The sequence below is a fragment of the Dermatophagoides farinae genome, chromosome 1 (assembly GCF_024713945.1).
Source record: "Dermatophagoides farinae isolate YC_2012a chromosome 1, ASM2471394v1, whole genome shotgun sequence".
NCBI classification, from domain to species: Eukaryota; Metazoa; Arthropoda; class Arachnida; order Sarcoptiformes; family Pyroglyphidae; genus Dermatophagoides; species Dermatophagoides farinae.
In genome coordinates this window covers 5109362-5123629 of record NC_134677.1, presented here as the reverse complement: position 1 = coordinate 5123629, position 14268 = coordinate 5109362, and the positions used below count along the sequence as shown (strand labels likewise).

General features: G+C 27.3%; 2 protein-coding genes across 7 annotated transcripts; both read right to left on the bottom strand.

Moving 5' to 3' along the window:
• Nucleotides 1-4847: 4847 nt before the first annotated feature.
• Nucleotides 4848-9263, bottom strand: LOC124491386 (G-protein coupled receptor 83). 2 transcript variants are annotated; one of them, XM_075735140.1, is made up of 2 exons: nucleotides 9254-9263; nucleotides 4848-9178 (listed from the first exon to the last, which is right to left on the bottom strand). In XM_075735140.1, the coding sequence occupies exon 2, from the start codon at nucleotides 6621-6623 to the stop codon at nucleotides 5061-5063; it is 1563 nt and encodes a 520-aa protein (XP_075591255.1). In that variant the 5' UTR covers nucleotides 6624-9178; nucleotides 9254-9263; the 3' UTR covers nucleotides 4848-5060. The 2 variants fall into 2 exon arrangements, with proteins under 2 accessions (XP_075591255.1, XP_075591254.1); XM_075735139.1 differs by lacking the exon at nucleotides 9254-9263 and having other exon boundaries at nucleotides 4848-9078; nucleotides 9144-9179.
• Nucleotides 9264-11962: 2699 nt separating this feature from the next.
• LOC124491712 (GSK3B-interacting protein) lies at nucleotides 11963-14202 on the bottom strand. 5 transcript variants are annotated; one of them, XM_047054406.2, is made up of 3 exons: nucleotides 13741-14202; nucleotides 13480-13635; nucleotides 11963-13348 (listed from the first exon to the last, which is right to left on the bottom strand). In XM_047054406.2, the coding sequence occupies exon 3, from the start codon at nucleotides 13281-13283 to the stop codon at nucleotides 12750-12752; it is 534 nt and encodes a 177-aa protein (XP_046910362.1). In that variant the 5' UTR covers nucleotides 13284-13348; nucleotides 13480-13635; nucleotides 13741-14202; the 3' UTR covers nucleotides 11963-12749. The 5 variants fall into 5 exon arrangements, with proteins under 5 accessions (XP_046910362.1, XP_046910363.1, XP_046910361.1 ...); XM_047054407.2 differs by having other exon boundaries at nucleotides 14018-14181; XM_047054405.2 differs by having other exon boundaries at nucleotides 13714-14168.
• Nucleotides 14203-14268: the final 66 nt, after the last annotated feature.

The following is a 14268-nucleotide window of genomic DNA, read 5'->3' as shown; positions in this document are numbered from 1 at the left end:
AAATTAATGGTTTAACATCCATATGTAATATATGGTCAAATTGTTGAAAGGAAGAGGGATTTTTTCCAACGTAAAAACAAATAAAAAAAAATTAATTATCAATTGTCAACTTTTTTGTCACATTTTACATGTTTTTCAAGCTTGTCATAATGTCCATTCTTTTTTTTCGCTTGTCATTTAATTTTATTTTTTTTTATTATTTGTTGTTGTCCCATATTCTTTTTTTTATTGTCATTCATGCCATCGTCAATCATCATTCATCGTTTATGTTTTTTTTTGTTGCTTTTTCGTTGTTCTCATCCTGAAAGAAAAAATCAATCTTGAAGGCTGTAATTTTTTCATGTTGCTACTGTTTGTTCTTTTTTTTCTCTTTCCCCATTGTAGCGGAAAAAAAGAATAATTCGTGTGAATCTAAACGAGCATTCAGTAGTATTATGGACAATTTTTTTTTGCTCCTTGTTCAATAATGTTAACAATGTACTGTTGAGTTTAGCCGGTATTTTCATTATATGTGTGTGTGTGTGTGTGTGTTTGAATTTTGATCTTTTTGTTTTTCATCATATATAATAACGACCTGAATATTTTTTTTTTTTTGTTTAACCCCCAATTTCTTCATTTATCACATATACATTGACTTTTATCCTATACAGACATTTTCGCATTTGTTTTGTTTGATTCATGTATTCATTTATTTATTCACTATCAATTCATTTGCATATTTTCATTTTATTATTATCCATGCCATTATTATTAATATATATAATGGTATCATGCTAGCCATCGTGAATCATGACGATGACAACTACAATTCTGGTCATATTATTTTTTCCCCCCTTTTTGATATATTTATTTTGACATATGTTGTTCTGGTTTTTTTTTTGCTGTAAATTTCTTCAACATTTTGTTACATTTTTTCTTTTGGGTATATGGGTTTTTGTTATTATAAATGTACATATATAAGTCAGACATAACGAACTTGAAGGTTATGAAAATTCTTTAGAATAGTTAATTTTACTTAAATTGACTAACTGTCTGTCTGGATAGCTGGTTACATTTTCATCTTAACATGATTACATCATATAAAAAGAAAAAAAAGTTGCCATAATAAAAATTGAGTAAAAAATTTAAAAAGGTTACTGTTTCATTTATCTCTCAATTCTCAATTGTTATTCAACTGAAATAACTTATAGTCTTTATGTGAATCAAAGTATGTCTGCTTAATATGTTTACCGAGAAACAAAAATTTGATTAAAATTTAAAAATAGTCATTTCCGCAGATCCATTCGATTTCAACATCTTCATAATATTTGTTGTCTGTTGTTGTCAATTCTAGTTTTTAATAACATGTAATTTGTCATTTTTTCTGGATCAATCTTACACACACACACACACACCAGCAAAATCCATTAATCTATTTGTTTGTCTTGTATATTATATATTCATGTATGTCGATTTAACTTTATTTTTTGTAGAGAAGAAAAAACCAAGCCAACAAATTTATTTTAGTTCATCAAATATGAAGGAAAAAAAATTAAAAGTTAACTTAGTTTTTTTTAACCACCATCGTTTGTTCAATAAATTAACACTTTGAATGCCCAACATTTCGAGAACATTGAAGTGAAAATAATTTTCTCGTATAAAATACATTATTATTCCAATAGCTACGCGAAAATAGCTGTCACCAATTTATGGATGATATGACACTTAAACTGTTAAGAATATTTTTCCTTATATTCATTCACATTTCATAAGCAATAATGACATCAAATTCACAATATTCATTAATATCATCATTAATAAGTTTCATTTTATTTTGATGCCAATAATAATTTCTTGTGTAATATTATCAATAATAAAATTTGTGTCAAAAATTTGCATATATAAGATTCTTATGTCTTATCTTTTTTGTCAATAATATAAATCAATTATAATGGTAATTTTGTTAAATCATCAATACTAAAGATGTAGATCAATATGTTAGTTATTTGGAAAATAAAACTTTAGTCTCTAAAAATAATATATTGCAAACTAAAAAAAAATAAATAAAAATAAACCAAATTAAATCAAGCAAAAAAAAATTTTCTCATTAGACGATTAGAATCAATTTACTTCTTCTTGGCCATAACTTTCATGATTGTATAGAATTGAACTTCAATTTATGCAATTTTCTCGTTAATTTCACTTTGTTCTTGTGTTTGGTACCTTGTAATGGATCCAGTTATTGAATTCTAGTGTTCATTTTGCAATGAATTTCATTTTATTGATAGTTGGCTGATTATGTCTGTTCAATTTTTTTTCCTTCCATACAAAAACAGTAAACAGTGCTTGTTTCTAGATAAATTCCAGTCTTTTTTGTTTTGTTTTGTTTTTCATTCCCACTTTCATTCATGTTTGTTTATCACCATTTTATTTGATTGCGTTTGCTGTTTTTTTTATTACACTTCTATATCATCTCTTTAGAATTAGAAAGATAAAAAAAAATCAAGCCGATCATTACGATGAATGTGACAAAAAATTTTCCGATTTGTAATAGAAAATTGTATGAAGATATAAACAGTGCAATGAATTTCAATACAAATAACTTCGTCTATTTATTTAAGATAGATAGTGAAATAGACTTGATTTCAATTGACCTTAATCAATTCTAATGATGATATTTCTAAATGGATAATTTAATACATTTCGTATCATCTATATCTCTTTTATACATTTAATTCATGACTCATATGAAGAATTTGAGAAAAAAATTGAATATTCTTCATTGAATTGAATTCCATTAGATTTAAATGTGCTCATTTGTCTATTGTTTAGTCTGTGGTTTCTTGTGCGTATAGTGTAGACTTTTTGTGAATAGTTATCAAGATCATTTCACATCACTATCATCATCATCTATGATAATATAATAGCAAAGATTCAATTCTTCATTGATAAAACTCCTATCTTTGACTTATTACGAAAAAAGAAACTAAACGAAACATAAATATCAAAATGGATCATTGATTTTATGAATGATCAAATTCCGCTATGAACTCAATTCTTGTTGACAATAATGAAATTCGACGACTTCTCTCTGAACTTGTTTTTTTTTCTTGTTGTTGTTTAAGCGAGAAAAATCATAAATATATCTTGTGATCATTTATCCATTTTATTTTTATTTTTCATTTTTGTTTCATACTTTTTTCTTTCATAATATTCTCAAGATTCTATACGTAGAATCTTATTTAGACCTTTTCCCGCTTTTCGCGGAAACGTTTCATTATCTTTCACTCTTTTGTTTTTTTCATCACAAAAAGATTTTCTTTTTTTTTCTTCAAATCTTTTTGTGATGACTTGATGATGACTTGACAATCTATTTGCTTGAAAGATTCTTAGTTGACGATTTTGGCTTTAATGAATCCGTATAGGATTTGCGTGACTTGGATCTTTGGATTTTTATTTTTTATCGCTACTCATTGTTGTCATGATTTTTTTTTCTCGGTTTCATTTCATTTTCGAATCAAGTTTCTGTTTATTTTATTTTTCATATCAGATTCCTCAATGTTTTGAGAAAAAAATTCCATTTTTTTTTGAAAAAATTGTTTATCATGATCGAATGAGTGAAAGTTAGTGATGACGTAAAAAAATAATGGCAATTGAAATTTTCAGGAAAAAACCGGATGTTGTTGTTGAAAACAAATTTGTCATGAATTTATATATGTATGTTTGTTGAGAGTACAATTTTTGTAGCTTTAAATCGAATGAAAATATTGACTTTTATATCTATCTTGAATACTATGTTTAGGTAAACATTGAAGCCAAAATGTAACAGAGAATCTGCAGAATTTTTCATCATTCAAATAACTTTAAATGGAAAGAAAACTAATTCTAAATGAATTCCAATTGTATGGAAAAGTAAAAAACAAATTTTTTTTTATTCATTGAATTTCAAATAAGTTTGTTCATTTTTAAACAAATATGTAGATGAACATGTGTTTTTGACTTCGATTTTTTATATATTCAAATTCACCATTCTGTGGTGGCTAAATGTTAACATGTTCCGGGTGAGACTACTATACAATCATTGTTATGACTGGTTTGTCGGAAGAAATTGTTTCTCTCTCTTTCTTTCTCTTAAACGAAATTCTTTAGAATTTTTCTTTTTTTTTGCTTCAACTTATTCGAACCAATTTTTTTTATACAAAAAAAAATTAAGTTGGAATGACAAATGATGAAAAACTTACACACTTATAAATACAGGCATCAAAATGAAGTATTTGTAAGTTTTTTTTACACTACTAAGTAAATGAATAAAAAAGTTTTATTGAATTGTTTTACGATGACATCTCCCAAGAAAACAATAACAAAAATATCATTCATCTTCCAATCAATTTTCCTCATTTCTTATTCGCTTACACTTTTTTATTCACTCACACACTCAATTTTGGCTAAATTCGTTTGCTCTTTTTCCCTTGATGATATCTCATATACGACGATTGGTGAGAAAAAAAAATTGTTTGTTTAAAAAGACGTTAGCAGAAAAGTTGTTAAATTCAATTATCACCAAAACTAGTATATAGTTTCGAATGAAAAAATCTAAAATAAATTTCTTGGAATCATGAAACACATTTTTTTTCAATTTTTTTTTCTTTAATGCGTTCGAACTCTTTTCTTATTTTTTTGTCTTCATTACTTCGTTGACATTTTCTTTAATTTAGTTCTTTATTACATCTTTTTTTGTCATAATTTTTTTAAAGAATTGAAAACAAAATAGTTGACGTATAGCCATTCGTAATTGTTCGATTGAATTGAAGTGATAAAAAGCAGAATTGTCAATAAATTATTTTTTTTATATGATATTTGATTCAATATAATAATAATGATAATAGTTTTATTTTATAAACATTTATAATATAGAAAAAAAGAGAACATTTATAAGTTAAATAGTCAACAAAAAGAAACGGGAACATTGGAATTTGGATGTAAGATTCGGAATGTGATAACGGTGACAATAATGAGAAAATACAAAGAATATTATCATATTTTTCCATAAAATAATTCAATTCTGATGTGTTCCATTCACGTTAGGATGATGAAGTTTGATGTTGACATTGATTTTCATTCAAATTTAATGATTGTGGTTTTCGTTTTATATGATCATTTTGGCTTTGTCGCTGAAATTGAATCTGATTATTTTGTAACTGCTGATCAGATTGTTGTTGTTGTTGCTGTCCGCCTTTACAACAAAAACAGGAAAACAATTGACTTAAACAATTCCATACATTTTTAGCTTCTTGTCGAAAACTTTTGTTCAGCCAACAATAAACGAATGGATTATAACATACAGAACTTGTTGCTAACCAAAGACAGAACAAGAATGCCGTATGATTGTATGATTTAGTGATGCCGAAATCCAATAATAAATAATAAACATTGAATGGTAGCCAACAAATAGCAAATATAGCCACAATTAATGCTAACATTAATAAACGGCGACGTTTATGTTTATTAATTTTTTCAGCTCTTGATTCGGTCATCTGGCCGACTTTACCCTGGGAATTTATTGTAAAGGCAATTCTTGTGTAGATAATTGCTGCACAAGATAATGGTATAATATATTGTGTAGCTGTCGTATATAATGTCAACCAAAGGCTAAATTTGGCCCCAAACCAGGTAGGCGTTACCGGTATACATCGTCTTATTGTTCGTGTTTGATTCGTTTCCATTATCATTGCAGTTGTTGATGATGAAGATTTAGGATATTTATGGTTACTATTCTTATCAGAATCCATACTAATGGAATCATCAAAGGCCTCAATGGTGGCAATTTCAGTCGTTCCAATTCCTTGCTCAAAATCATTTTTTCGATTGTTTTCATGTAAACTAGCTCTATTGTTGTTCGTATTTGTTAGTCCAGATTCAACAACGATATTATTCATTTCAATCACTGTAACACGATTGAATATAGTGTGTGGCAACGAATGTAATGCAGCCATTATCCAAATGGCCGATATGATCAAAATCATTTTGGTTCTAAGCTCTAATTTAAATCTTGTTGTACGTGTTTTTGACGTTTCTGATTGTGGTTGCTGTGACGAGGATGATAGATGAACAGATTTATTATTTGATTTGATCAAAGGACATGATATATTGAAAATGAAACAATCCATCAGACAACAGCAACCATTACCACCACCATTAGGTCTATTATTTGACGTTTCTCTATTATCATTGCAAGTACCAGTATTTTCATTAATATTTCTACCATTATTGGCGATATGATTATTATTTGTTGAATCATTCGATGATTGTTGAGGCCGAAATTTATAGATAGCTTTACAGCGATCAATTGCAATCACAGCCATTGTAAAACTTGAAACATATACAGAATTTGCTTGCACAAATGATACTAATATACAAACAAAATCACCAAATATCCAATCATTGAGAATAATATCGGCAACAGTGAATGGTATATTAAATATGGTCATCATCAGATCTGATATGGCTAACATTCCGATCAATACGTTTGTTGAATTGGCACAAAATCGCCGTTGTCGGAATAATGTCCGACAAACTAGAGTATTACCACAGAATGAAACAACAATCAATAATGAAAAACTGATCACAATCACGATGCTTGACATTTTTTTCAGATAGAATTATTATCTCACTAGTTTAGAAAAAGAAAGTGTCACTTTAGTTGCAAAGATCACTAAAGAGTGATAATTATTATAATTATTGATGATCTTTTAACGAATTTCCATTGATTGATCGATTTCCATTGTTGAGATAGTTTCCGTTTCAAATAAAATTTGTACAAAATAATATCAAGGTGATTCCAAGAATATCTTGTTACAGTCTATGATTGGTGAATTGAAAAATGCTGCTGTTGAGGTTATAATTATAAAAGATCAACTGAAAAATGAAAAACAAAAAATTTACACTTGAACACTAATGATCAATTGTTCCAACAATTTCACCATTAAATGAATGAAATTAAACAAAAGAAAAAAAATTTCCTTTTTGATGATGATGATGATAATATTAATAATAATAATGAGAATGATGGAAGGAAAAACGAAAAAAAATTATCGAAGAATGTATTGCAGACAAGAAAATTCGAAAAGGAAATTCAAAGATATTGATTGAAACATTCTCATCGTTGTTGAAGTTGTCAGTAATTTGTTTGCAAAACATTAATGTATCGGTATCATCAATGTTACTGTACATATAAATTGATGAAATGTTTCACAAAATAAATGCTATTTCAATAGTTGATGCTTCCGGTTTTTATATTGGTAATACGTCCGTAGGATATAATAATTATTATAGTAAATGGCAAAGATAAACTATTGCAGATCTCAATTTAGAGGAATATGTATGGTAGATTAATTTCGATGATTTAGCAATATAAAATGTCATTTAACATAAATATTAGTCAGATTTATTTTGATCGATTCGTCGTAATGTTACGTAAGCATTGATGATGTAGATGTTGATAGTTATTCATGAACATTTAACCAATAATTTTAGGCAATTATAGAATAAAGGTGAAAAAAAATCGATATTGAGATATATCAGTTTTCTTTCATGCAATAACTGTTTCAAATTAGATTCGATCTTAAGTGATTCTTTAGTTTATAAGTTTTCCTGGACTAATTTCACCCAGTGAACCTTGATAATTTCCACATGAGAAGACATTTTGATCCTATAATCAAAATTATTCGTCTGTATTTATTTTCACATATTTTTTTCATTTTTTATGTTTTTTTGTTAGAAGTAGGAAGAGAAGGAAACGAAACGAAACGAAACGAAATATCAAACAATTTTAGTAATTGAACTGCTAAAATTTTTGTTTTCATTTGCTGCGATTTTATTTGTCGTAGAATCTGGCTATTAAGTTTACTGATTATTTTTTGATGGAAAAATTGATATTTTTTTCAAAAAAATGCCACACACACACTTATGAGAGAAAATTAAACCAAATGATGATGTGGATAAAAATGGAAAAAAAATCCACTATTGAACAGGAATTGATGAAATCACAATTTTCACTCTAAAAATAAGATGTTTCGAATTCCAAAATCTGGCTATTTGTTTGATTTAACTGAGTAAAAATAAAGTAGAGTAAGATTGGTGTAGAGAAGAAACAAATATAGTTTCGCTTTCTTTCAGTATTTCATGATAATAATGCACAAACATAAAATTCTTATGTGCAATCAAATATCGTTGTTGATAGTCGATGTTGAATAAAGTCAAAAGATATAAACCAGACGATGATGATCCTGATTCATCATGATTCTACTTTTCATAATAAATGTTTTCCATAATGGAACTTATGACACACACGTATAACATTGATCATTAAGAGATCAAAAAAGAATAGTAAAAACCGCTAACAGAATCAAAAAGAAAAAAAGCCCATTGCGAAGAAAAATTAAGAAATAATAGTGATGAAAAAAACCAGATATTTATGTATGTTGAACACCATTGATTTTAATGGATAACAATGCAAACAAATGAAGAAAAGAATCAATTTCACTATAGTGAATAGTTCTGGTTAATAGGTTTGAGATGGTATTTGGCAAAATTGTTATAACGATAATAATGATAAAGACAAAGAATTTTTTCATCAGCTTCATATCATTATCAAATGTTGCCGAAATATTGAAGATCAACCAACTGTCATCGACGACAAATTGAACATTGAATGGAAGAAACAAGGAATTCGTATGCACTATATGTTGAATCGACAGCTTCTGATTACTGTCTGGTTACCGAAACGAAACGATGAGGACCTTAGAGAGAGAGAGAGCGAGAGAGAGAAAATATTATTTGATGCCAGGCATTCATTCGTTTTCTTTTCTGCATTTGGCGCGATCAACAATGAAATTCGTTGCCATTCTTGTTGTGCGCTAGTCCAGACCATAGGAATACCAAACAAAATAATCTGGATATTTTTTTCATTGCTTCTCTCTAAATAATATTTTGTATGTATACGATAACGTGCCTAGTGGTAAGTAGTAGTAGCTAAATTTTGTTTCAGTCTTCTGAGGGTTTTCTAAAACAGGAGTTTTCAAACTTTTCACGCTTCCAATTCTGTAATAAATAAGTTCCATATAAATGAATGATGATGATATATAATGATTCGTCAGTTCTCGAACCGAAAATGGGCCTGTAGACCGGTGGTTGAAAACCTCTTCGTTAAATCATAAATAGAAATATAAATGTATGAAAAATATTTAGAATCAAACAAAAAAAAAATTTAATATACCGAATGTTTATGCTTTCCAGTATTTGAATTGGTTTATTCTAATTTTCTATCCAATCTTATGGAATCAACGTTGTCCAATTATTTATCCATCGATTTTATTTAATTCAAATCCAATTTTTATTTTTAAAGTTATAAACAGTTAATTGACTTTTCATACCTTTTAATTCAATTTTAGTAGTTATTATAAAAATTCTCTTTCCATCTGAATCATTAAAGTTCAATATTGGAAAATTGAATTTCTCAGCAAAAAATAAAAAAAACAACAAAATAATCGAAACTGGCGACACCTATCATCTAATAAGGGTTTTAAATATCCAAAACAATCGTTTACTATTGAATAGAATAGAATTAATTTTTTTTCCAAGCCGTAAAATTCTCATTTCATATTCTGACATTTGAAATACAAAAATACTACACATTAGTGGAATATGTAATTTGAAAAATTGAAAAATTGATCTCCAATGAGAATTGTGGAATTGTTGTATTCGTTTTTTTGTATGATAATATTTTTTTTCTTGTTATTATTCTTTTGGCAAAATCGTCAAATTTACGGAAGAAAAAAAAAGAATATACGAATATTTTACATACTTATAAAATGATGATCGTAAAATTTGTGGATTATACAGCGGAAAAAAATTATTATGCGAAAAAACAAGAAAAAGATTTTTCCATTCAGCAAGAAATTTATTTTATTTTTTTCTACCATCAAATGGTTTAATGGACACATTTTCGAACGTAATTTATAATAATTTTTTTTCTTTCTTCATTTCGAACTATTTTCATACCATTTTGAAAAATATACAATATTTCTGTTGAACTAAAAAAAAAATTCTATGCATTATAATGTATCATACCATTTTTTTTCCAAGTTACATCATCATTGCTTCATCGTTGTAATTAGAATGATGATTATTACCATACAAAAAAGAATCACTAATGAATAATTGAAAGTTTTTTCTTTTGTATATATCCATATTAAATTGTATAATGAAATGAATTTGTCTCTTGAATTACAAAATTTAATCAACAATGAAATGTAATATAAAGAATAATGACAATGATGATGTTACATATATTGTCATGTATGTATGTAAAGAGAATCCAAAAGAATTCGATAGAATCCTTGAATTTTTTTTTTCATTTTTAGCAAACAGAGATTTAAAATTGTTATTATGTTTTTCTTTTTTCTTTGTTAGTCCAGATTCTTTAATCCTCGTTTTTTTTGTATGAAGATAATAATAATAATAATAATAATGAATAATGACAAATATTCGAAATGTTTGCATACCGTTTACATACTCTATGGCTCAGTAAATAAAATTTTAGGAAAATATATTTCATTTTTGGAATTTACTGGATTTTTTTCTCATGTTTTTTTGTTGCCATATATGGAGAACAAAAATTTACATTCTGGATTTTGTTGTTGTTGTTGTTGTTGTTTTTGTTGTTGCTTACACTAATCATATCAATTCTGTTCTTTTAACAAAAAAAAAAATGATGACAGTAACAATTATGATAATGTCGATCATAGTGAAAAAAAAACAATAAAAAAAATTGGACTGTCAAATTTATATCCCCATTATTTTATCATCTAAAACGGAAGAGACACCCAGTGCAACAGCAACAGCCGTCAAGACATGGAGAATTTTTTTTTTGTTTAAACCAAAATAAAAATTTCATCCACAAAAAAAAACATCAGTTTCTGGTACTGGTACCATCATTTTTCTATTTTTTATATTTTATATATTTTACACTGATTCATTCCAGAAATGATGATGATGTTGTCGTTGTGTTTGTTCTACTTTATAGTTTTTATTATTATTTCATTCATCACCCTATAGGGTTATGAATAAATTAGTATCATCATTATGGTATAAAAAGCTTTTTTCTTCTTCTTCTTCTTCTTAATTCTTGTTACTAACCAATCCTATCAAACATGTCATTTGAACGAGTGAAAACGATCCATACGTGCGTAACATAAAAGTTTTTTTTTGTATGTGTAAGTGTCATTGATCGAATTCGATCTATAGAATTATTATTATAAATTATTATTCCAATATTGGAATTTAATAATAAAAATATAATTCTATCCTTCAAAAAAAGGAATCAAATAATCAGCAACAGCTTAGTTGTAGCTTGGTTGTATATGATGATATGATATAATGAAATTATTGCCTAATCTAACAAATCATGGATGGAAAATGAGAAAAAAAAATCTTGCATAATCTACGGAAAAAAATAATCAAATTTTGATGAGAATTCAGTTTTGAATACAAAAAAAAATATGTTAGAAAATTATTGTGATTGTAAAATAATAATTATCATAATGTTATCTGAAGCTTGTTTTGTGTGATGATTATACCGAGGGAAATATCTTCACGCTTAAAAATTTTTTAGCCACATAGTTTTTGAAATTTAGTCCAAAGCAAATTCTAATCGGGATTTTAATAAGAAAATTTCTATTGCGTTGACTCAAATAATAACACTAAAGAATTACAAATGATAAAACAATTGGAGAAAAATTCAGACAAGAGATGCACCAATTTAAATTTGATGGGCCTGGCCATAAAATAAAATAGTTAATGACAATCGAACAAACAAACATGATAATCAAATCAGTGTGGCGCAAATCTACACGATAAATAATCATCATTTTCCGGTTTCCCATATCCGTTCATTCCATTCATTTTCATCATCAGTTGTCATCAATTTATTTTCAATATTTTATTTTTTGTTTGAAATTTTTCAATTTATTTAGAAGATAATTTTTTTCAATGAAAATAATAACTAGTAATAATAATGCTATTATATTATATCCACCAAATTGAGATGACATATATATGAATAATGGCACAATATACATCATCATAACTATATGGGCGACAAAAAAAATGATAAATCAATAAACAAACATTATCATTATTAAATTAAATCAATGAGAAAAAGCTAAAACATTATGCCATTTGTATTATCGATAAGGATAAAGGTAAAAAAATCATTATCCTTAGACTTGTGTTTTTTGTCATCATCATCATCGTCGTCGTCGTCATAAGAATTTATTTGTTCAGTATGTTTTTTGATAAATTCAAGATTTTGTCGATTTCTTTATGCAATATATTGGTGGTTCAATTTTTGATATATTAAACAAACATATATTGCTTAAGACACGCATTTGACAGATATGTTTGTGTGTGTGTGTGTGTGTGAAACATTAAAATATAATAATAAATGATGATGATGATAATGATGTAAATTGTGTATAAGTATCTTCAGTGTTTTTGTGTGTATTGTGAGGATGATAAAACAACAAAATAAAATAAAATGTTCGATAACAATAACAATATATAATAAAAATAAATTAGAGCTGCCAGCAAAAAAAAAAAATATGAATGATGATAACTTTGCCGTGAGGAGTGAAAATATATGTTTATGCATGCATGTTGCCTAGATAAAATCTGATAAATCGCTGGTTCGTTTGTTTTTGTTAAATTCGCTATCATTTACAAAGTTTCATTAGACGTTGTGCAAGTTCATTACTGAATGAATTTCGATACGATGGCGATATTGTATCTAATAATGAATATGGAGTCTCATAATAGCTATTCAAAGATATTCGAACTGGTTCATCTACCAGTGATGATGAGGGGCTAGTGATTTCAATAGAATCTGTTTCATTTGAATCGTCTATAATATCAAAACCACGGCCGCATATACGAAAACCGGCAGAACTTAATTCAATAGTTAAACGAATTGATTCTTTTGTTTCAAGATTCATGTATATACCATTATTATCGCATGGTAATGTTGATGAAATGGACATCAAATTAACGAATGTATGAATATCATCGATTACGGCCAATGCTTCAGATCTCCAACCTTCTTCATCAGTATTATCACCATTTAAAAATCTTTCATCGGTTCCTTTGATTGCTTTTTCACGACGCATATATTCTTCAGCAGAAATTGTTTCCTGATCATCTTCAGAATGTAATGACTGCTCAATGATAATGCTATCCGCCGATGTAGACATCTTTTGATGGATTTTTTTTTTGCTAACAACCACTACAACAATGAAAATACCCGATTAATCGATCACTAAACAAAAAGTTTAAAAATGAAATTGACAAAATTTTAAAAAATGATCATTCAACATAGGTGATGATTATGAATGAGAATGATGAATTTCTCATTTGACTATGGTTTAACATATGAAAATTTATACAAACCTTTTGAATTTTATTTTTAGAAAAATCTGGTAATACTGATGAATGTATTGCAATAATAATACAACGTTAAAGTACGAATGTATCTACCATTACTTTTCTCCAACTAGCTTTTGACAAAGACAAACGTGTTGAATGTCGCCAAAATTGATCACCCAACTACTTGCCATACCCATACACATATATAAGAAAAAATAAGAATTATTAGTTTGTCATTGAATTTACTCATTTACATACAAAAATGAATAGCAATAATCAATTTACCACAAACACATCAACAATCACCGATTGATGATCGAAGATACATAAGCAATTCAAATGAATTTTTTTTTTGGAGAATTGTGAAAGATCACTGCTGAACAGTTATCGTTTGTTTTGATGACGAATGAAAATCATTGTCAACATTTAAGATGTAAAATTGAAAATGTTCTCCGAATTTTAAATTTGTCAGTATTAGTATTGTAATTTTAACATATGCTAATTAGAATTTAGTTTGTATTTGTTTTGTTTCGTAATTTCAATGCCAATTTTTTAAACTGACATTGCCAAATCTTCTATGTGGTCAGGTCACATAAAATTCTTGCTGTTGGTAATTAATATGACTGGCAATTTTTTTTATTCTTTAGAAAAAAAAGTAAACACGGATTAAAACATTCACAGGACCTTTGAAGAACGAATTTTTTTTTAATGCCGCTGAATTTAGTTGAATGCAGCAACAACAAATACATTACAGCTGTAAATGCAAACAGACGCATGCGTTTGCCTTAATATTAATATATAATAGTTTTTTGC